The sequence below is a fragment of the Mustelus asterias genome, chromosome 19 (assembly GCF_964213995.1).
Source record: "Mustelus asterias chromosome 19, sMusAst1.hap1.1, whole genome shotgun sequence".
NCBI classification, from domain to species: Eukaryota; Metazoa; Chordata; class Chondrichthyes; order Carcharhiniformes; family Triakidae; genus Mustelus; species Mustelus asterias.
The window spans coordinates 81,513,428-81,535,414 of NC_135819.1; the positions used below are offsets into that span (position 1 = coordinate 81,513,428).

At 42.9% G+C, this 21,987-nt stretch overlaps 2 protein-coding genes across 5 annotated transcripts in view; one reads left to right on the forward strand and one right to left on the reverse strand.

The window, feature by feature from the left end:
• Positions 1-5,489, forward strand: part of LOC144508096 (histone-lysine N-methyltransferase SUV39H2-like) — a 36,384-nt gene extending 30,895 nt beyond the window's left edge. The window contains exons 5-6 of the mRNA XM_078235983.1: positions 1,589-1,718; positions 3,179-5,489. Of these exons, the coding sequence (XP_078092109.1) occupies positions 1,589-1,718; positions 3,179-3,291 (243 nt within the window). The 3' untranslated portion in view covers positions 3,292-5,489. The remainder of the gene's footprint in view (positions 1-1,588; positions 1,719-3,178) is intronic.
• A 6,569-nt stretch (positions 5,490-12,058) lies between these two features.
• The window catches only part of dclre1c (DNA cross-link repair 1C, PSO2 homolog (S. cerevisiae)), a 43,443-nt gene continuing 33,514 nt past the window's right edge, over positions 12,059-21,987 (reverse strand). For all 4 annotated transcript variants that reach the window (XM_078235979.1, XM_078235981.1, XM_078235980.1 and 1 more), the window contains 4 exons: positions 17,055-17,109; positions 16,449-16,537; positions 15,308-15,408; positions 12,059-13,237 (listed from right to left, as the gene is read on the reverse strand). In XM_078235979.1, the coding sequence (XP_078092105.1) occupies positions 12,255-13,237; positions 15,308-15,408; positions 16,449-16,537; positions 17,055-17,109 (1,228 nt within the window). In that variant the 3' untranslated portion in view covers positions 12,059-12,254. The remainder of the gene's footprint in view (positions 13,238-15,307; positions 15,409-16,448; positions 16,538-17,054; positions 17,110-21,987) is intronic.

Sequence of the window (21,987 nt, forward strand, 5' to 3'; positions counted from 1 at the left end):
GAGGGGGCAGCTTTGGCACTGGTATGGCCTGCTCGATTTACAATGGTTCAGCTTGTGGATTCATGCTTGACAGAAAGCCAATGTAACACTAAGATGGTGATTCAGTGTGGAGTTTAAAAATGTGCTTTGCATTTTAACAGTTTGTGGAAATGGTTAGATCTGAAATTCTAAATTAAGTCATTTTAGCAACGTGAGCGAAAGTGGTTGTGGTAACTTAGAAAGAAGAAGCCCAAACACAGAGGAGATTGCAGAAATTTGAGCTAATGAGTGAACCTTAACTTGGAGTGAGTGAGTTTAGATGTTTGAGTTATAAGGAGAGGCTGGATAGACTGGGACTTTTTTCTCTGGAGCGTAGAAGGCTGAGGGGTGATCTTATAGAGGTCTATAAAATAATGAGGGGCATAGATCAGCTAGATAGTCAATATCTTTTCCCAAAGGTAGGGGAGTCTAAAACTGGAGGGCATAGGTTTAAGGTGAGAGGGGAGAGATACAAAAGTGTCCAGAAGGGCAATTTTTTCACACACAGGGTGGTGAGTGTCTGGAACAAGCTGCCAGAGGTAGTAGTAGAGGTGTGTACAATTTTGTCTTTTAAAAAGCATTTAGACAGTTACATGGGTACGATGGGTGTAGAGGGATATGGGCCAAATTTGGGCAATTGGGATTAGTTTAGGGGTTTAAAAAAAGAAAGGGCGGCATGGACAAGTTGGGCCGAAGGGCCTGTTTCCAAGCTGTAAACCTCTATGACTCTATGTTACTGTTGCCTCAACTCACTTTCTTAATGCAGACTTTTGCCAACAACCTTGATACTTCCACGAGTGTACACATTTGTGCAGAATAATATATTTAATGTTTGGTATGTAAATGTGAAACTGAAGCGGAGGTTAACTTTTCCGAATGCTTTCTGAACGGAGTGGGGGAGGGGGCGGGGGAAGAGATGGGCAAGTGGGGGTGGGGTCAGGGGGGGTGGGGGAGAGAGAGAGATGGGCGAGTGGGGGAGGGGGCGGGGGAGATGGGAATTAATTAAAAGCTTCCTAGTCACAAAAATGAAATCCAATATTGTGGCGGATTTGCTTCCCATTACTGGGAAGGTGTAAATGCAATACAGCTTAGATTGACTGGAATGTGACCAGGGACGGGGGCTTGGAGCTGTGATGAGAAACTTGAGAGCTGTTTTGTGGCCTATTTTCACTTGCACTTCTATTTATTCCACAGTAATAAGGAAAAACATTGTAAGAATGTTTCTTTTGCGCAGAAAGTAGTAGGAATGTGGAGTGTATTTTCCCACAAACTGTTGTCGGAATAGAATCCACAAATATTTTTAAGAAGGATGCAAATTATTTTGAGTAAATGGGACAGGTGAAGTATATGAGGAGTGTGAGGGGGGTGTGATTGGATTAGCTTTCTCCTGTGAAGAGAAATAGTGTTACATACGGGTCTGATGAGTTGTTCCTGTTTGGAACAATCCAAATGCTTTATTTCTTGCACTGAATTATTGTTTAGCAGTTTGACACTCAGCAATTTTGATAATTAGCCTTGTTGGCCAATCTGGTTTGATGGATTGGATTAAATCTGACCTTCTCTTCCACAGTGTGATCCCAATCTCCAAGTTTACAATGTTTTCATCGATAGTTTGGATACTCGCTTCCCGAGGATTGCACTATTCTCGACACGTTTTATAAAGGCTGGGGAAGAGCTGACCTTTGACTATCAGATGAAAGGTGCGTCTCACAGCCAATATTGTATTTACCTGAAGCCAAATGCAGGAAGTCTCGAGGTGGGATTGCCTTTGGTCAGTGGCTGGGGCAACCACTTCCCATAAAATTCCAGCTATTTTTGGAGGAGGTTTTTGAATGGGGTCAGGTGTTGATCAATTAATATGGTCCTTCTTCATTTTATACATTTTGTAAATTACTCAAACCTTTTAGTATTTTCTACTATAGTAAATGTGACAATGTCTTGTGACTACCTGCGAAACATTCTTCCAAGTTTGTAAACTGCATTTTCAATCATGATCATCTTTCTCGTTTGGAGAAAATACTCTCCTAATTTCTTCCTCTGTCTTTGTACAGTCGGCAGCTCTGAATGGGTTAACGGCAAAATCCTGCAGGTGCTGGAATCTGAAACAAAACAAACTGCTGGAAAATCTCAGCGGGTCTGACAGCATCTGTGGAGAGAGAATAGAGCTCTGACGAAGGGTCATTCAGACTCGAAATGTTAACAGATGCTCTCAAACCTGCTGAGATTTTCCAGCATTTTGCATTTTTGACTGAATGATGTTGGTGTTCTTCCTGCCTCACCGTCACTGATTTAGCATTTTAAAAATCTTTTTTGTGTCTGATGCTGATCAGGTTAGGTTGATTGGCCATGCTAAATTGACCCTAGTGTCGGGGGATTAACAAGGTAAATGAGGGTTGCGGGAATAAGGCTTGGGTGGGATTGTGGTCTGTACAGACTCGATGGGCCGAATGGCCGCCTTCTGTACTGTAGGGATTCTATGATACTGTCCATTGCCTTGAGGAGGTAGTGATCCATCATGAGTAACAATTAAATTCTCACAGCTGAGTGTTTGTTTTAGAAGGGCAATATTAACCACATTATGTACAGGCTGCAGAGAGAAAGAAACGAGGTTTCCTTCTCCTTTTGTCAGTCCACTGGCCGTAGTGTTTCATGACCAGGTGATGATTTACATGGGTCACTTGTTCTTGTGACAACTCGAATTACTGGATGAATTTGGCCTCTCCATTTGCTATATGGTGGGAGTTTTGAATTTGACCTCCTTGCTGTTTGTCAAGTGTCACACCCAATACATGAATGATCTCTAAAACTGGTTAAGGGAGAGACTGCATGCCGTGAGTGAGGGCAGTGGGAATAAAACAGCAAAAAAAAGGACAAGACCTACTGCTGAAATTTCTCATCAAGAATAGGTGTTGTGTTCTTTCTGAATGTTTCATCCAACTCGAGGGCGATTAAGGATGGGTAATAAATACTGACATAGCCAGCACCCACGTTCCATAAATGAATGTTTAAGTTTCTGCTGTAGAATCCCGTAGGAATGGATTAAATTAATTTCAAGTGGGATCCTTTTTAAAAAATACGTGAACCCAGCTTCATGATATAATTGTGAGAATGGAATGTTTTGTTCACTGATTTAGTGTATTTGTACTGTTGGTTTTGGTAGGTTCGGGTGATGTGTCCATTACAGAAACCTCTGAAGTCAACAGCTCACCCAAAAGACAGCGCAGGATTGAATGCAAGTGTGGATCACTGTCCTGCAGAGGATACATGAATTAACCAATACTCAAAGAAGAAAATTGTATTTGTTTTTTTTTTTAGATAGAAATGTGTTGACCCTTTTATTTTTGTGTTCTGATTCCATCAGATTTCTCGGGTAATGCCATTTAGGGAAGTTGAAATACGCAGCCATGTGGTGAATTTGTTGATAGTTACAAGTTGGAAAGCAGCTCTGTGGGATGGTGTTTATGGGAGAAATAATTGTCCTCTTGTATCAAGTCATTGATACTACTTATAACCTGTGCACAAGTGGTCACTGACTAACATTGTGACAGTGTTCTTTGTGCAGCACACCCTGTTTTACCAGAGCACTCTCTCTCTCTACCCTTTTTACTTTAAACGACAGTATTGATTCAGAAAGATTTTCCCACTTTTCTCTAGTGGATGTTTGCCTTGTGAGTTTCTACCTACATTTGCTAAACTGAATAAATGTAACTTGGTCAGACAGACAGCTAACATTCTATATTCCAAAGATTCAGTTGGTGTGTTTCCCCACTCTAAAGTGGACATCGGGGCCGGAACTTTACCGTCCTGCCCACCCACGGGAATTGGAGTGGGTGAGGGGCGGACCATAGGTCCGTTGACCTCGGGTGGAATTTTCCGGTTTCAGGCCAAGCAAGGCTGGAAAATTCCGCCCCGCATCTCCGTGCAGTTGCTTCCCTGTAATACTGATGCTACTCTGTAAATTACAGATCTATTAAGACCAAATTTTTTGCGCACCAGTTATACCCAAATAATTAGTACCCCCTCCAGTATCAAGAATGAGAATATCAAGGCTCAAAAAAATAAGTAAAGGAGTGTGAGTACATCTAAAATGGAGAATGCCCATATTAATTATGGGGCATTGAGCAAATTGTTAACCTTCAAGGCTGGAACCCAAAATGAAGCGATACAGTGTCCTATATAATTTTTCAGTGAGTTTGTGTTTGAGGTCATTACATCTTTAGGTCTTTAAGTAATAGATTGCGCAAACAGAAATACAATTATAAGTTATTTTTTGTACTTATCTTTTTAATAGGAGTGGGGGATATTTGAAGAAACGAGTAGCAGTCGCAACTGTCGTCCCCACACTCCCACCCCCTAAGGTTTAGGTATTTGAATACCGTTTAGGCAAAATCGTTAAAGGTACTGTTTAATTTGGGCGTCCTTCCAAAGATTTTGAAACGAGTGATGTTGCTGAGGGGATTTTTTTATATATCTGCTTTTTTTTACGTGCTTTCTTTGTTTGAAAGTGCTAACTATTGCGCTTGCGGAGTGCTCTCCTTAAAACAGTAGCAGCTTGAGTCTGAATGAAACATGGAACATCAAAGAGGCATTATATTGTGCAAAGATTTTTTTTTAAGTTCCAGATTGAGTTATTATATTTTGAGTAACAGCCCAAGTGATGATTGTGGAAATTTCAGCCAGAGAATCTGTCGGGCGAATTTAAACTTCCCTGTTCTTGGTGTGAGCTCAGTGTCGGCCCAGTTGTAAGCTGCCTATCCTAAGTGACAGAGCCAACGCATCAGGAAGATGTGTGACGCGCGATAATGCAAGTTTAAAGTTGGCTTCAATTATGCAGTTAATGTTTTTTTACCTGACATTTAAAAAAAAACTGTGCTCTGTCAGAAGTCAGGTTTATTGATCAGCTGAAAGTGTTACCCAGATTCCCACTGAGTACTGCAAATGTGCTGAGCACTTTGTGCAGCGTTCACAGATACCCAAACCACCAGAAATGAGCCAATTGTAGTTTTTGAGGTGATACTGAGGCACAGATTCCTTTTGTAATGGTTGGAGAGGAGAGACTGCACATCACACAAGATGAATGTCTGCCTTCACCTTGAACCCTTTGAACTGAAAGCTGCTACCTCGAGTGGTAATGTTTTAATGTTGATGGAGAATTTTTTAAATTATAAATCAACGTGAGGGGCAGGGTTTTGAAGCAGTAACCCCTCCCTCCCCCCACCCCCCCCCCCCCCCCCTCCTAAGAAAGGGTAAACTGGTGAATGATCCCAGGGCCTTGGAGTTCTGGAGTCTGGGAGTTTATAGCCTGAATTAAATATCAAGAAAATTTAAAGTTGAAAATTGACTTATATTTTTCTTACAATTTGTAGGATTGTTTTAAGTCGTGTATACCTCCTTTGTACTGAGCGGTGAATTGAAAACTGGTGCTGTAGAATATGTTTAGCTCAAAGAAATGAATAAATGTCAATGTTTCAAGTTGGTCTATTCTGGCTGCTGCTTTTCCAATACTGGAAACTGGCTGAGTAATCCAGAGTTCAAATTCCAGTATAGCAGTAAGAGAAGTTTACATTAATTCACAGCAAAATTACAGTGCAGAAGAAGGCCATTGTGTCTGCACCGATTCTCTGACAGAGCATCTTACTCAAGCCCAACCCCCACCCTATCACTGTCACCCCACACATTTACTCCACTAATCACCCCCCCCCCCCCGCCCCCCCACAAACTTTACATCTTTCGACACTAAGGGGCAATTTACCATGGCCAATCAACCTAACCGTATTTGGAGTGTGGGAGGAAACCGGAGTACCCGGAGGAAATCCTTGCAAACACAGAGAATGTGCAAGCTCCACAAAAGACAGTTACCCAAGGCTGGAGTTGAACACGGGTCCATTGTGCTGCCTGAATTCTGGGGTAAATGGCTAGTATATGTAATGGTGAGTATACAACTAACAAAGTCATTAAAACCTCATCAGTTTTCTATTGCCCTCCAGGGAAGGTTAGAAACAAGCTCTGAAATGCTCTGCCTGGAAGTGTGGTGGAGAAGGTTCAATCAAGGCATTCAAGAGGGCATCCGTCTTTACCAAGGAGGTAGATGCTACCCAGGCAGGATAGTGGCACTAAGTCATGATGCTTGTTTGGCGAGCCGGTGTAGACATGATCAGCCAAATGGCCGCCTCCTGCGCCAATGAGTCATCCTTCCTGCAACCCCCACCCAGCCCAATGCTGGCTTCTGTTTCAAAGTGAAGCTCTGCCTGAGAGCTGCTGTACAAATTGAGTGCTGTCCTTCCAGAGTGCAGAGGACCCACCATAAGCAGACCAACCCTACACCTCCACTAGTGGAGCATTACACTGCAATTGCTGAGAAACCAGAGCAGTGCTGTTGCAAATAGGTTTTGAATGTTGCATTCATCTGGAAGTCACAGCAGAGTGAGGGTGGACAGCTGCACGCCAGTCATTTCCAAATGTGTTTTAAACTAGTCTAATTTCCACTGGCAGTATTGGGGAGGGAACTGTTTCCGACGAGTAGCATATTTAATGAGCATTCATGATATAGTAATCTGTGCAAATAGCATTCCTGACATGGATCAGTGAGGAACCAACCAACCATCGGTCCGCCATGAAAGTGGCGAGGGGAAAATTTGGAACTGATTTTCTGCAGACCGGAATCTGATTTTTGGCCTCACTCTGAATTTTCCAGTCCTATCAATCCTTGTGTTAAGGATTAAACTGAAAATCAATTTCAGATTATCAATTGGTCTTGCAGTTTGGCTCACCTATGCATGCTGGGAAATACATATCTTCACATACACGGCCCTGTCCTATGATTCTAAGCAGTCAAGTATTGCGTTCCTCATTCACTTGTTGTGACTTCCTCCCGACCTTTCGCTTGCCCTCGAAGTATTGGAAGTCCACAGTCTTCCAGTTAAAGCCTTGTAGAGATTCTGACCCCAACAGGATTTTTAAAAAATCTTGTTAGATACAAAGCTAATACTGACCTTGCCTGGAGGGGACTTTGCAAGTTCAAATACAAATGGAAATGTTATCTCTGTAAGCAGCTCCTTCCTGATAAGAAAGCAACCATTGCCTTACATAAGGAAAGATGAATAGAGAAGCCTCATTGTTCGACACTGGCTCAGCAACTGAAGCCGACAGATGTATTTTCAATTCATTTCGCGATGCTTTCATCACTGGCAAAGCTAGCATTTATTGTCTATTCCTAATTGCTGCTTTTGAGAAGGTTGTGGCTTGTGTGACCACTTTCAAAGGGCGATTGAGAATAAACCATGCAAGGGTCACACAAAGGTCAGACCTTTGTGGATTTCCTAATCCTAGCCCTAGGTTTATTTGCCAGTATCTTTGCAGCCATTTTCACTGGTTCGTTCTGAATGATACCCATGAACATTTAGACTCCGAGATATTCTGATTAGGTGACCAGACCAGCAGTCCAAGCTTCTCCATTTCCTGGCAACACTTTGCGACCTCAGAATCGTAGTTCTAGACCACAGCTTGATATTGGAAGCCCAATCGCATTCCTCCTGTTTGTCATCAGAGCCACTGCTTGTTTCTAACAGTAACTTCATTGCAGTGTTAATGTAAGCCTGCTTGTGACACTAATTAATAAACTTTAAACTATAAACCCTAGTGTCAGGGGGATTAGCAGGGTAAATATGTGGGGTTACGGGAATAGGGCCTGGGTGGGATTGTGGTCGGTACAGACTCAATGGGCCGAATGGCCTCCTTCTGCACTGTAGGGATTCTATGATTAGCCCTGCTTGATGCTGTCTTCAGAAACTTGCAACATTCTGGAGGGGGAGGGTGAACAGCCAGAGGTGGTGGGTCCATATTGGTACCAATGACTGCGGTAGAAAAAGGGATCAGTCCTGTCTGAAAGACATTAAAAAACGAAACTTCAAAGATAATCTCCAGATTACTGCCCGGGCCATGTGCTGGTGAGCATAGAAATAGGAGGTTAGAGCAGATTGAATGTGTGGCTGAAGAGATGGTGCAGCAAGGAGAGCTTTAGATTTGTGGGGCATCAGGACTGGTTCCAGGGGAGGTGGGACCTGTATAAACCACACACTAACTCATGTTCCTGGTTACATGGTTTGCAGATGGGATAGAGAGCAGGATAAAAAGGAGTGGAGTGGCAATTGTGGTCAAAAAAACAAGTACTGTTGTGAGGAGGGGATGATGTGTCGAAGGATCATCAAATGAGGCCTTAAACAAAAAAGGGTGCAGTCACATGAAGAGAAATGAACGATAGATCCCCAAGCAGTCAGAGGGAGATATGAGGCAAATCCCTGAGAAATGCAGAAAGAGTAGGGTAGAAATAAGAGGGGATTTTAATCACCCGAATATTAACTGGGATAGTTTCAGCGTGAAAGGAATAGAGGGAACGGAATTCTTCTGGTGCATTCAAGAGAACTTTTTTTGCCATTGTGTCGCAAGTTCAACAAAGGATGTGGTTCTGGATTTAGTTTTAAGTAATGAAGCTGCACAGGTGGGTGAAGTGACAATATTTTGTCAGGAGTGATCACGATTCAGTTTGAACATAATTATGGAAAAGAAGAAAGGTGAAACAGGATTTTGAACACTAATTTGGAGCAAGGCCAATTTTACTAAGCTGAGGAGTGACTCGCAAAAGCAAACTGGAAACAGCTAGATGAAGATAAATCGGTGTGAGAGCAGTGGGAGGCATTCCGAGGGGAAATTCGAGGGGTTCATAGCAAACATGGACCTATAGGTAAAAAGGGTGGGGCAGCCAAGTCCAAAGCCTCTTGGATGTCCAGATAGGCCTGACACAAAGTACTCAACACTACAGAAAGCTGAAAAGAATATCGCAAGTGAAGGGGTGAAATCAAAGGGAAAATTAGAAAAGCAAAGCCAGGGTATGAAAGCATATTGACAAGCAAGAACAAGGAGATCCCAAAGATGTTTTATCAATAGATTGAGTAAGCAGATACTGAGGAAGAGTAAGGCCCATAAAAGACCAAAAAGGTAACCTATTGTGGAGGATATGCTTCTTAATGAATACTTTGTGCCTGTCTTCAAAAAAAGGGGAAATACAAACATTGTAATTAAGAAGTAGGAGTGTGAAATATTGGATGTGATAAACACTGGGACAGAAGTGTTAAGGAGGTTAGCATCTTTTAAAGTGGATAAATCACCAGGGCTGGTTGAAATGTACCACAGATCTTGAGGAGCCAGGGAGGAAATTCCAGTGGTGTAACCATCATTTTCCAATCCACACGGGATATGGGTAACGTGCTGGAGGTCTGCTAATGCACTCTTGGTTTAAAAATGGAGGGAGGAAACCAAATACTTACAAGTCAGTCAGTCTGACCTCCGTAGTGGCTAAATTATTGGAGTCAATTCTGAGAGACTGGATTAACGGTCACTCAGAAAGACCAGGATTAATCAAGGGCAGTCAGCATGGATTTGTTAAGGGAAAGTTTTGTCTGACTAATTTGATGTTTTTGAGGAAGTAATGAGGATTGATGAGGATAGTGTAGTTGACATGGATTTTAGCATTGCTTTTGACAAGGTTCCACATGGCAGACTGACTAAAAAATAAAAGCCCACGGGATCCAGGGGAACGTAGCAAACTGGATGCAAAATTGGCTTAGTGGCAGAAAATGAAGGGTAATTGTTGACAGGTGTTTTTGTGACCGGAAGGCTGTTTCCAGTGGGGTTCCACAGGGCTCCGTACTGGGTCCCCTGCTTTTTGTGGTACGTATTAATGATTTGGATGTAAATGTAGGAGACATGATTAATAAGTTTGTAGATTAAACAAAAATTGGCCATGTGATTGATGGTGAGAAGGGAAGCTGTGGAGGGATGCACCGGACTGCAGGAAGTTATCAATGGACTGGTGCAGGTAGGCCGAAAAGTGGCAAATGGAATTCAATCTGAAGAAGTGGGGAGATCAAACAAGGCAAAGGATTACACAAGGCTGTGTTCTCAGCCCCCTACTATACTCCTTATACACTTGTGACTGTGCGGCCAATTTCCATCCAACTCGATTTTCAAGTTTGCTGACGACACCATCATAGTGGGTCGGATTTCAAACAATGACGAGACAGAGTACAGGAATGAGATAGAGAATCTGGTGAACTGGTGCGGTGACAATAATCTCTCCCTCAATGTCAACAAAACGAAGGAGATTGTCATTGACTTCAGGAAATGTAGAGGTGAACATGCCCCTGTCTACATCATCGGGGACGAAGTAGAAAGGGTCGAGAGCTTCAAGCTTTTATGTGTCCAGATCACCAACAACCTGTCCTGGTCTCCCATGCCGAGACTATAGTTAAGAAAGCCCACCAATGCCTCTACTTTCTCAGAAGACTAAGGAAATTTGGCATCTCAGCTATGACTCTCACCAACTTTTACAGATGCACCATAGAAAGCATTCTTTCTGGTTGTATCACAGCTTGGTATGGCTCCTGCTCTGCCCAAAACAGCAAGAAACTACAAAGGGTCGTGAATGTAGCTCAATCCATCATGCAAACCACCCTCCCATCCATTAACTCTGTCTACACTTTCCGCTGCCTCGGCAAAGCAGCCAGCATAATTAAGGACCCCACGCACCCCGGACATTCTCTCTTCCATCTTCTTCCGTTGGGAAAAAGATACAAAAGTCAGAGATCATATACCAACCGAATCAAGAGAAGCTTCTTCCCTGCTACTGTCAGACTTTTGAATGGACCTACCTTGCATTAAGTTGATCTTTCTCTACACCCTAGCTATGACTGTAACACTACATCTTGCACTCACATTTCCTTATCTATGAATGGCATGCTCTGTATAGTGTGCAAGAATCAATACTTTTCATTGTATGCTAATACATGCGACAATAATAAATCAAACAGTAAATGGGAGAATACTGAGAGGTGTGGAGGAAGTGAGGGATTTTGGAGTGTATATCCTGATCCCTGAGGGTAGCAGGATAGCTTGAAAGGGTGGTTAAGAAGGCATATGGAATACTGTCCTTCATTTAAATAACATTGTTTATGGGATGTGGGAATAGCTGACTCAGCCTGAATTTATTGCCCATCCCCAATTTCCCTTGTTCCGAGGGTATTTTAGAGTCAACCATATTGCTGTGGGTCTGCAGTTGTGTAGGTCAGACCGGGTAAGGACGGCAGATTTCCTTCCCTAAAGGACATTAGTGAACCAGATGGGCTTTTCCAACAGTCAACAATGGCTTCATGATTGGACCTAATAGACGGGGTATGGAATACGAGAGCAAGAAGGGTATGTTGGAACTGTATAAGACATTAGTTTCGCCATTACTTGAGTAGTTTGTGTAGTTCTAGTTACCTCATTACAGAAAGAATGTAATTGCATTAGGGAGGGTACAGAGGAGATTAACGAGAATGTTGCCAGGACTGGAGAATTGCAACAATGAGGAAAGATTGGATAGGCTGGAGTTATTCTACTTGGAACAGAGGAGGCTGAGATGAATAAAATTGTGAGGCGCCTGGATAGGAAGGGCCTGTTTACTTTAGCAGATAGGTCAGTGACAGATTTAAGGTGATTGGTAAAAGATTAGAGGGGAAATGAGAAAACTGTTTTCATCCAAAGAGTTGTGGGGTCTGGAACTCACTGCCTGAAAGGAGAGGCAGGAACTTTCAACTCATTTAAAAGGTGTCTGGATAAGCACCTGAAGTCCCGTGACCTGCAGGGATACGGACCAATTGCTGGAAAGTGGGGTGAGGCCGGGGGAGGACTCATTTTTTGGCCAGTGCAGATAGAATGGAAACATTGATTTCTTGTGTTATAAGGTTGTCCACATTTTCTAAATATCTGAAAAGGAGGAATGTGCTGGACAGGTGTCAGGGCAGGGGAATGGCAGTATGCAAATTGCTCCTTGGTTCTTCTGTGCAGTAATGATTCTATGATCGGAATGTGCAGGGTCAATTGATTTGGTTAAGTGGAGCATTGTCCACCCCTAATTATCCTGAGGAGGTAGGTTTGGCTTTCTCCTTGAGCCTTGCTGTTCATAATGATGCTGCGAGATAAAGAATTCCAGAATCTTGTCCCAAGGATGAAGAGACAATATTTGTCACAATTTTTAAATAAACAAATACAAAAGTTTTATATTAAATGAAACCATTGGAGAGTGTGTATGCAACCTTGTTATAATTCGGATTTCTTTCCTCCTATTTGGATTTGGTGAATAGTGGTGATAGAAGGGACATGTACTTTATTTCTGTAGTTCCAAGCCCACATTCACATCATCAGGATTTACCACCACGTAACTGTTTAGCTGCCTCGATTTTCACTGTTTTTCCAGCAGCTAATTTATTGTAGAGGACGTTCAGTTCCTCTGGCTGTGGGGATTCAGAATCCGGGGTTGATGGAATTTCAAAGTCTGAGGTATTTTGAGAGTCAGGCTTGGAAACAGGAATTGAATTTTGTTCTCTTTCTTGCTGCTGACAATCAGCACTTTTACTCAAATGTTCTGAACATGTCTCCTTAATGTTGTTATTTAGCAAGGAGCCAGTGGGATTATACTTCAAATTTGAAATGTAATCTGGATGAAATCCATCACCTTGTTGAAGATCCCAGTTTTTGCTGTCTTCTACATCAGGATTTACCTTTAACAAGGGTTTATCCTTCGTGTTTGTGAATTTCACAGAACCCGTTTTATTTTGCGAAAGGTGAATTTCCGTGTCAAGGAAGCTGCCTTGACTTTCCTGCTCTGATATGTGAGTTGATTGGGATGAGGTTTGAGAGGGATGGTAAGTGGAGTCTCCATCTTCAGAATCACTGAACAGTTTCGGTGATTGCGAACCAAGCTCTTGCTCCCGGGCAACCTCTGAATCCTCATCAGTTTCGGATATCAAAACTGGCTCCGCTTTGAAAAACATATCCCAGCGTGGAGACTCTGTTACACATGCTTTTTCTCCTGTGGATAACTGTGATGAGAGATTAGCAATTACTCCCTCTTTCGCGGAATTCAACTCACTTTTTGTGTGAATTGTACTGGCTTCTTCGTCCTCTTCTTCTTCATCATCATCATCATTTGATTCTTCACACTCAAGGAATTGAGTATTTAAGATAATGGGAGGTTCACTTGTACCCTCTGTATTGGTGGTCTGATCCCTCTCCTGCAGCAAGGCCCCGGTTTCATTATCAAACTCTGAATGCTGTGGACATTTCAACTTCTGCTTTAGTGGAATTAGATAAGAGTCGTCGAAAAGGTCTTTGTAGTCCCCATCTGTTGAAAAAAACAAATTTAAATTCACAAACTGAAGCAGTTTCATGAAAAATTACACGACACATCTAAACATCAAGGATATTAGTGCAAACTGTTAACAGGTTCACATCTTAAATCCTACATATTTACCACAGGCCAGTCAGTCTATAGTGGTAGATGGTAGAATGCAAACTAGATCTTTATTCATTGAGCAAATCCTGTGTTCCCAATGGGCAATATTGACCTTAGCAATAAAAGCAATCTTTATAACACCTTAATGTAATAACTTAATTCATTCACATTTACACAATTCCATACTCTTTGTGTGCCAAATAATCACTTCCATTTTAACTTGTGTCCTCCATGACAGTGAAAAAAATACAAAGTTAACGGTAGTACAGTGGTTAGCACTGCTGCTTCACAGCTCCAGGGTCCCAGGTTCGATTCCCGGCTCGGGTCACTGTCTGTGTGGAGTTTGCACATTCTCCTCGTGTCTGCGTGGGTTTCCTCCGGGTGCTCCGGTTTCCTCCCACAGTCCAAAGATGTGCGGGTTAGGTTGATTGGCCATGCTAAAATTGCCCCTTAGAGTCCTGAGATGCGTAGGTTATAGGGATTAGCAAGTAAAAAATATGTGGGGGTGGGGCCTGGGTGGGATTGTGGTCGGTGCAGACTTGATGGGCCGAATGGCCTCCTTCCGCACTGTTTCTATGCTTTCTATGACTTGTAGATTTCCCATTAAAGAGCTTCCCATCTCAGCAATAACAGAACATATGTTGCAATTCAGCACTGGTTCAACTATAATAGAATCCCTACAGTACAGAAGGAGGCTATTCAGCCTATTGAGTCTGTACCGACCACAGTCCTACCCAGGCCCCATCCCCGTAACCCCAAACATTTGCCCTGCTAATCCCCCGACACTAGGGTCAACAATCAAACTAACCCGCACATCTTTGAACTGTGGGAGGAAACCGCAACACCAGGAGATTAGCTTACTCTTGGAGAAACAAAGAAAAATGGTGCTAACATTATATACTTTGATTTTATAACCAAATATGATAAATTTGATAAAGTGAAAGGCCTCTGTCCTAGTTTAATTGGGTGAACCAAGTTGGTCTGGTGTTGAGAATTTGTTCACCATTATCAATCATATTTGTTTTGGGCGGGATGGGAGTGGGGGTGGGGGTGGGGGTGGGGGCGGGGGCAGGGGTGGAGGATGGGAAAATGGGTTATTTATTCACGAGAGTTTGCTGGGGAAGGTTTAAATCTGATTTCTGGTTCTCATTATGTGTTGGAAGGTGCTATGCCCTAACAAAACAGACTCTGAAAGCAAGAAGCAAACAGCTCACCGGGTGTGATTTTTACCGCCTTGCCATGCCTGGCAATCAGTGTGATGAGCCAGGAAAATGGTGCGCGATGCTACAATTCCAATTCGCGCCCAGCGCGAAAAGGTTTGCTAACTTCCCAGCCCCTTTTCCAGGGCGAGACCATAAAGAGCACAAAGCTTATTAGCATCAGATTGACTAGATTTCCATCTCATTAGGGAGTTTGGCCTGCATGCTTCCCCCTCCTCTCCGGTGAGAGGTCACGTCGGCATGAATCACTACTGATCTCCACTAGCGGAGACCAGATGCCATGGCCACGCTGTTGGTGGTGGGGGTGGGGGGAGAGGCGGTGGGAAAGCCTCCAGGTACTTGGGGGTACTTGGGGGAATGGCTTGGCATGTTGGGGACCCATCAGGCAGACCCTGATGCTCAGATGGCAGCAATCCGTGTCGGTGTGGAGGTAGAACATGCTGACAATGAAGTTTGGGGGAGGGGTAGCTTCCGGTATCCATGGTGGGGTGGAAGGAAGTCTCCCACTTCACTGGGAGATCGGGTTATTATCTAGGTCAGGTTTTGATCGGTGAGTCTTCTACCCCTCCAACTGTTTGAGAAGGAATAATTTCTGTCAGGAACTGCCATTATACAACACGGTAATATACAGTTTGGTTCTGCCCAGAGCCAGTTTTAGGCCTGGCAGTGATGTGAGTTCTCTCAGTTTGAGTTGTGTAAGGAATTAATGTATCCTGCCCCATTTATCCAACGCTCATACCTTCCTCATTGCTAAAGCAGTTCCGTGACCTCTTCAGCTTTCCCAGTGGCTTGTAGATGGGTTCACCACCTCCCGAACACTTCCTACACAATGGCTTCAAACTAAATCAAGACAAAAACAGGATTAATCACCAACTAAAGTCGGATTAAAATTTAAAAGTAAAAAAATTATCCAATCAGCTCAAAGTGGGAATTGTTACAATTATTATCCAAGTGTACATTAGATATACAACTCACAATTGAAAACTCCTGGACTGGGGGGCAGAGGATGGCATTGTAATGTCACTGGACAATAATCCAGATGTCCAGGCTAATGACTCTGGGGACATGGGTTCAAATCCCAGTTGGTAGAATTTAAATTCAATTAATAAATCTGGAATTGAATGACAACTATCCTCAATTATGTCCTTTATTGAAGGAAATCTGCCATCCTTATCTGGTCTGGTTTACATGTGACTCCAGAGCCACAGCAATGTGGTTAACTGTTCTGAACTGGGTGACATGGTTGCACAGTGATTAGCACTGCTGCCTCATTGCGCCAGGGACCCGGGTTCAATTCCAGGCTTGGATGGAGTTTGCACTTTCTCCTCGTGTGTTTCCTCCGGGTGCTCTGGTTTCCTCCCACACTCAAAAGATGTGCAGGTTAGGTGGATTCGCCACGGTACATGTGTGGCGTTATGGGGATAGGACCTGGGTAAGATGCTCTTTTGGAGAGTCGGTGCAGACTCGATGGGCCAAATGGCCACCTTCTGCACCATAGCGATTCTATAGGAAATGGCCTAGAAAACCACTCAGTTCAAGGGGCAATTAGGGATAGGCAACAAATTCAGGTCTAGCCAGTGATGCCCACATCCCATGAAAGAGTAAATAAAAAATTGTATTCAAAATAGTTACTCGACATTTGACTATTTTCTATTGCGGTGCAATCCCCAGTAAATATCGAGTTGCCGGAGAAGGTTTAACTGGAGGAATGAGTTTGTCAAATGGTCATTTTGACAGTCCAAGAAATCCCCAAATAAAGAACCGCTTGGCAACTCTGCACAGTGGGACTTTAACCTGGTGTTGTTAAACTTCTTACAGTGGGAAATATCCAAAGGTCATTCGCTATGAGCACCAAAGGCTATGTCACATGCTGAACTTACATCTTTTTGACATCTTCATAACTCCGGCCCATTGGCACAACATTTGGGTAAATACTCACAGGCTGGACATAGGAAAGAAAATCCCTTAACTGTGAAAGGAAGAGAACAAAAAGAGAGAGAGAGCACTCGTGAATGAGCAAGGAAGAGAGTGAAGACAGCAAAAGGGAGTGAATGGGAAAACAGGCGAGAAGGAGAGACACACAAGGGTGAGGGGGATCGAGAGCGAGTAAGGTTGGGGAAGGGGGGAGGTGGCGGAAAAGAGAAAAAAGCAATATTAATACTTGGAAATTTTTCTCTCAAATTCCATTACATCATTTCGGCTTCCAAATAAATCAACTGGTCTACTTAAGAAATTATATGCAAGTTTCTTCAAAAGATTAAAACAAAAAATCTCTATTGTACTCTGTAACAGATTCTGTAGTCACGGCAGTGGTTTTGGGTGATTCTGTGACAGAGTAGCTTCAGGTCACTGGCATCCATGCAACTTTGCTATATTAATACCAAGCTTAAGAAACATAAAAATGCAATTAGACAGAGATTAAACTGCAAGTTCACAACATAAAATTTGAAGACATATAGATAATAGAAAAAAAACCTCAGCTTTACCTCACTGAAGGATGAGTGGAACGAGAAACAAGCTCTGTATGAACTCTCTCCAGTTCTGAAATCAATAATAAATATAATTCTTAAATAACCGATCTGTGCTTCAGGACATTTCCCAGTTAAATACTAGTGAACCATCCTTTTGTGCAGGAATGCAATTTATTTTATGGTAAAAGTAGCTGTGTGCCCAACCCGGGTCTGACAGGAACCACTGATACTACATACACAGCACAGTTTACATTTACACTCAAGATCTGGAGAACATTAATGCTCGGGCTGACAACTAACAAGTAACATTCATGCCACACGTGTGCCAGGCAATAACTGAACAAGGTCTAACAAGAGAGAACATGACAATCTCTCCTTAAAATTCCACATCATTACCATCACTGAATCCCCCACTGTCAATATCCTGGGGGTTATCATTGACCTGAAACTGAACTAGACAAACCATATAAATACTGTGACTATAACAGCAGATCAAAAGCTTGGAATTCTTGTGAATTTCTGACCCTCCAAAGCTTGTCCATCTTCTATAAGGCAAAAGTCAGGAGTGTGATGGAAAACCGTCCACTTGCCTGGATGAGTACAGCTTCAACAACACTCAGGAAGCTGAACACCATCCAGGACAAAGCGACCTGTTTGATTGGCACCCAATCCGCCATTTTAAAAATTCACTGCCTCGACCACTGGCACACTATAGCAGCAGTGCATACCATCTACAAAATGCACTGCAGCAACTTGCCAACCCTCCATCAATGGAACCTTCCAAACCAGCAACCTCTACCACCAAGGACAGCAGAAGTATGGAACAACATACACAAGCAAGTTCCCCTCCAAACCACACACCGTTCTGACTTGAGATGATAGTTCCTTCATTGTTACTGGGTCAAAATCCTGGAACTCCCTCCCTAACAGCCGTGTGGGTGGACCGCAGAGGATTACCTTTGAGGGTGCTTAGAGATAGGCACTTCATGCTGGCTTAGTCAGTGACACGTACATCTTGTGAATGAATTTTTAAAAACACATTCACCTGCTGGCCACTATACCAACTTCGAATTCACCATGTTCCACTTGTTTGATATTTTAACACATATTCCAAACAATTTTTAATTAGAATTATGTCGTGGTTAAAATAAGTTATGGTTTAAAATTTTGAATTTAATTCCTTTGTATTACATGAGCGCCATATACACCTAAAACCTCAATATACTTGTTTTATGTTTATGTACATCTCAGAAGTCTCTTTCTATATTTGTTACAGCTGCTGTATGTAGTTCCTCTTCTTGTCTTGAAACCTATATACATGACGTAGACCACAATGACTTTGAACAAATTTCATTTCGCTGTTTCCCCACCTGCATTACTGTGGGTTGAACTTAGATCTGCCTATATTCAAAATCTTTCATTAAGAATGCTTACTGCGGTTAAAAGATTCTTTCACAGACTCAGAGCATAAGAGGCAACTTTATTCATAGTCCAACATATGGAAAGAGGAATAGGCCATTCAGGCCTTCGAGCCTATTTGTGCATTCAATAACATCATGGTTGATCTTCTACCTCAACTTCACTTTCCAACCGGTCTCCATAACTCTCAATTCCAAACAGTCCAAATATCTATTGATCGTAACCAGAAATATACTCAACATCTGGCCATTCACTGCTCTCTGGGAAAGAAAATTCCAATGATTCACAACACTCAATGAAAATATCCTTTACGTCTCAGTCCTAAATGAGCAACCTCTTCACTCTGGCCCTTTCAAAGTTGATTCCGCTGTAGACTTTGGTGGGACTGGAAGATCCTGCCAGTGGCCAATGGCAAGCCACCTCTGCTGTGGAAAGACCCACTGTGGGAGCAGGGGTGGGTGGGGTTGGAGGAGAACGGGGGGGGGGGGGGGGGGCGGGCTGAGCATGTTGGCAGTAAATAGCCTGGACAATGGGTGGAAGATAATCCAATGTTACAGGTGCTCTCTTTGAAAAGACAACTCTAGGTTCTGCTCAAGATCGTCTCCCACAATGCTAATTAATTAGACGCTAATTCACCCGATGGATTTTACCTCCAGTTTCACAGCTCACACTGCCACTTGGTCTGACATTTACAACAGAGTTTTATTCCATTCAGACCAATAGGGGGAAACTCATTTGAGAGGATAAAGAATCTACTCCTAAAATCTATATGCTCAGATTGCTCAGAAAATGCTAAAAACAATTCATAAAAGAATAAATATATTTCAAATACTAGCACAGTCACTAGATAGGCCATTGGTCATTGAGTGGAATGTTAGATCACAAAATGGACCAATGCCAATGGATCTTTTAACATGCATTGCAATAGGGACACGTCATGTCAAGCAGAGCATTACTGACAATGCTGCACACCCCCTGTGCTGAGGTGTCAGCCTTGTTAATGTGCATGAGTTCTTAAGAGATTAAATCCAAGTCAGAATATATATACATTTTTCCCAAGTGTACCCGTTTGATACCGATTTGCTGGCAGTAACTTTAAACAGCAAGTTTGAAATATAATCAAGTTATTCAACTCTAAAAGGACAAAGTAGCAGACGCACAGGAACCACCAGCTACAAGTTCCCCTCCAAGTCACACATAATCGGATTTGGAAGTATATCGCCATTCCTTCACTTTTACTGGGTCAAATCCCTGGAACTCCTTCCCTAATATCACTGTGGGTGTACCTATGTCACATAGACTGCAGCGGTTCAAGGCGGCGGCTCACCACCCCACGCACCCCGGACATAGTCTCTCCCATCTTCTTCCGTCAGGAAAAAGATACAAAAGTCTGAGGTCACGTACCAACCGACTCCATAAACACTGGATAAAAGCAAATTACTGCCGATGCTGGAATCTGAAACCGAAAGAGAAAATGCTGGAAAATCTCAGCAGGTCTGGCAGCATCTGTAAGGAGAGAAAAGAGCTGACTTTTCGAGTCCAGATTGACAAAGGGTCATAGAACATAGAACATAGAACATTACAGCGCAGAACAGGCCCTTTGGCCCACGATGTTGCACCGACCAGTTAAAAAAAAACTGTGACCCTCCAACCTAAACCAATTTCTTTTCGTCCATGAACCTATCTACGGATCTCTTAAACGCCCCCAAACTAGGCGCATTTACTACTGATGCTGGCAGGGCATTCCAATCCCTCACCACCCTCTGGGTAAAGAACCTACCCCTGACATCGGTTCTATAACTACCCCCCCTCAATTTAAAGCCATGCCCCCTCGTGCTGGATTTCTCCATCAGAGGAAAAAGGCTATCACTATCCACCCTATCTAAACCTCTAATCATCTTATATGTTTCAATAAGATCCCCTCTTAGCCGCCGCCTTTCCAGCGAAAACAATCCCAAATCCCTCAGCCTCTCCTCATAGGATCTCCCCTCCATACCAGGCAACATCCTGGTAAACCTCCTCTGCACCCTCTCCAAAGCCTCCACATCCTTCCTGTAATGTGGGGACCAGAACTGCACACAGTACTCCAAGTGCGGCCGCACCAGAGTTGTGTACAGTTGCAACATAACGCTACGACTCCTAAATTCAATCCCCCTACCAATAAACGCCAAGACACCATATGCCTTCTTAACAACCTTATCTACTTGATTCCCAACTTTCAGGGATCTATGCACACATACACCTAGATCCCTCTGCTCCTCCACACTATTCAAAGTCCTCCCGTTAGCCCTATACTCAACACATCTGTTATTCCTACCAAAGTGAATTACCTCACACTTCTCCGCATTAAACTCCATCCGCCACCTCTCGGCCCAACTTTGCAACCTGTCTAAGTCTTCCTGCAAACTACGACACCCTTCCTCACTGTCTACCACACCACCGACTTTGGTGTCATCAGCAAATTTGCTAATCCACCCAACTATACCCTCATCCAGATCATTAATAAATATTACAAACAGCAGTGGCCCCAAAACAGATCCCTGAGGTACACCACTTGTAACCGCACTCCATGATGAATATTTACTATCAACCACCACCCTCTGTTTCCGATCCGCTAGCCAATTCCTGATCCAATTTCCTAGATCACCCCCAATCCCATACATCTGCATTTTCTGGAGTCATCTGGACCCATACATCTGCATTTTCTGGAGTCATCTGGACTCTATAAACAGCTTCTTCCCTGCTCCCATCAGACTTTTGAATGGACCTACCTTGCATTGAGTTGATCTTTCTCTACACCCTAGCTATGACTGTAACAGTACATTCTGCACTCTTTCCTTTCCTTCCCTATGAACGGTATGCTTTGTATAGCACGCAAGAAACAATACTTTTCACTATATACTAATATGTGTGACAATAATAAATCAAATCAAATCACTAACATTATTAAGGATGGGTAATAAATGCTGGCCTAGCCAATGACACCCACATTGCATGAACAGTATTTATCCTATTCAGAGATTTTAAAATTAAAAAGAAAAATCAGTCCAGGGATAGTTTTATTTACATGCTGTCATTAACACACTGCTTTAACTGCTCTGAGCCTCCTTCCTTTCCCCTGGTCATGTTCACATCAGCAAAACTGAGTTACAGATTTGAAAGTTTTATAGCCTTAAACCAGCTAAAATTTGAACAACAACCCTTTTTAAAGCAAATTTCAGCTAATGTCATTTTGGAGACATTTCTGTTCATTTGGGCGTACATCATAGTTTATCTTCAACTGCTTTGCAAAATAATGCATTAGACGCAGTTTGATAGGGTTATTTCACTCACAAGGTGATCTGTAAACTCGTGACACCTGACAACTTAAAATACAATCCAGTCTCTGATCCTTGCACAGATCCTGCAGCACTTCAACCATCAGCAATTTACATTTCATTTCTTTGAATCATAGAATCATAGAAACCCTACAGTGCAGAAGGAGGCCATTCGGCCCATCGAGTCTGCACCGACCACAATCCCACCCAGG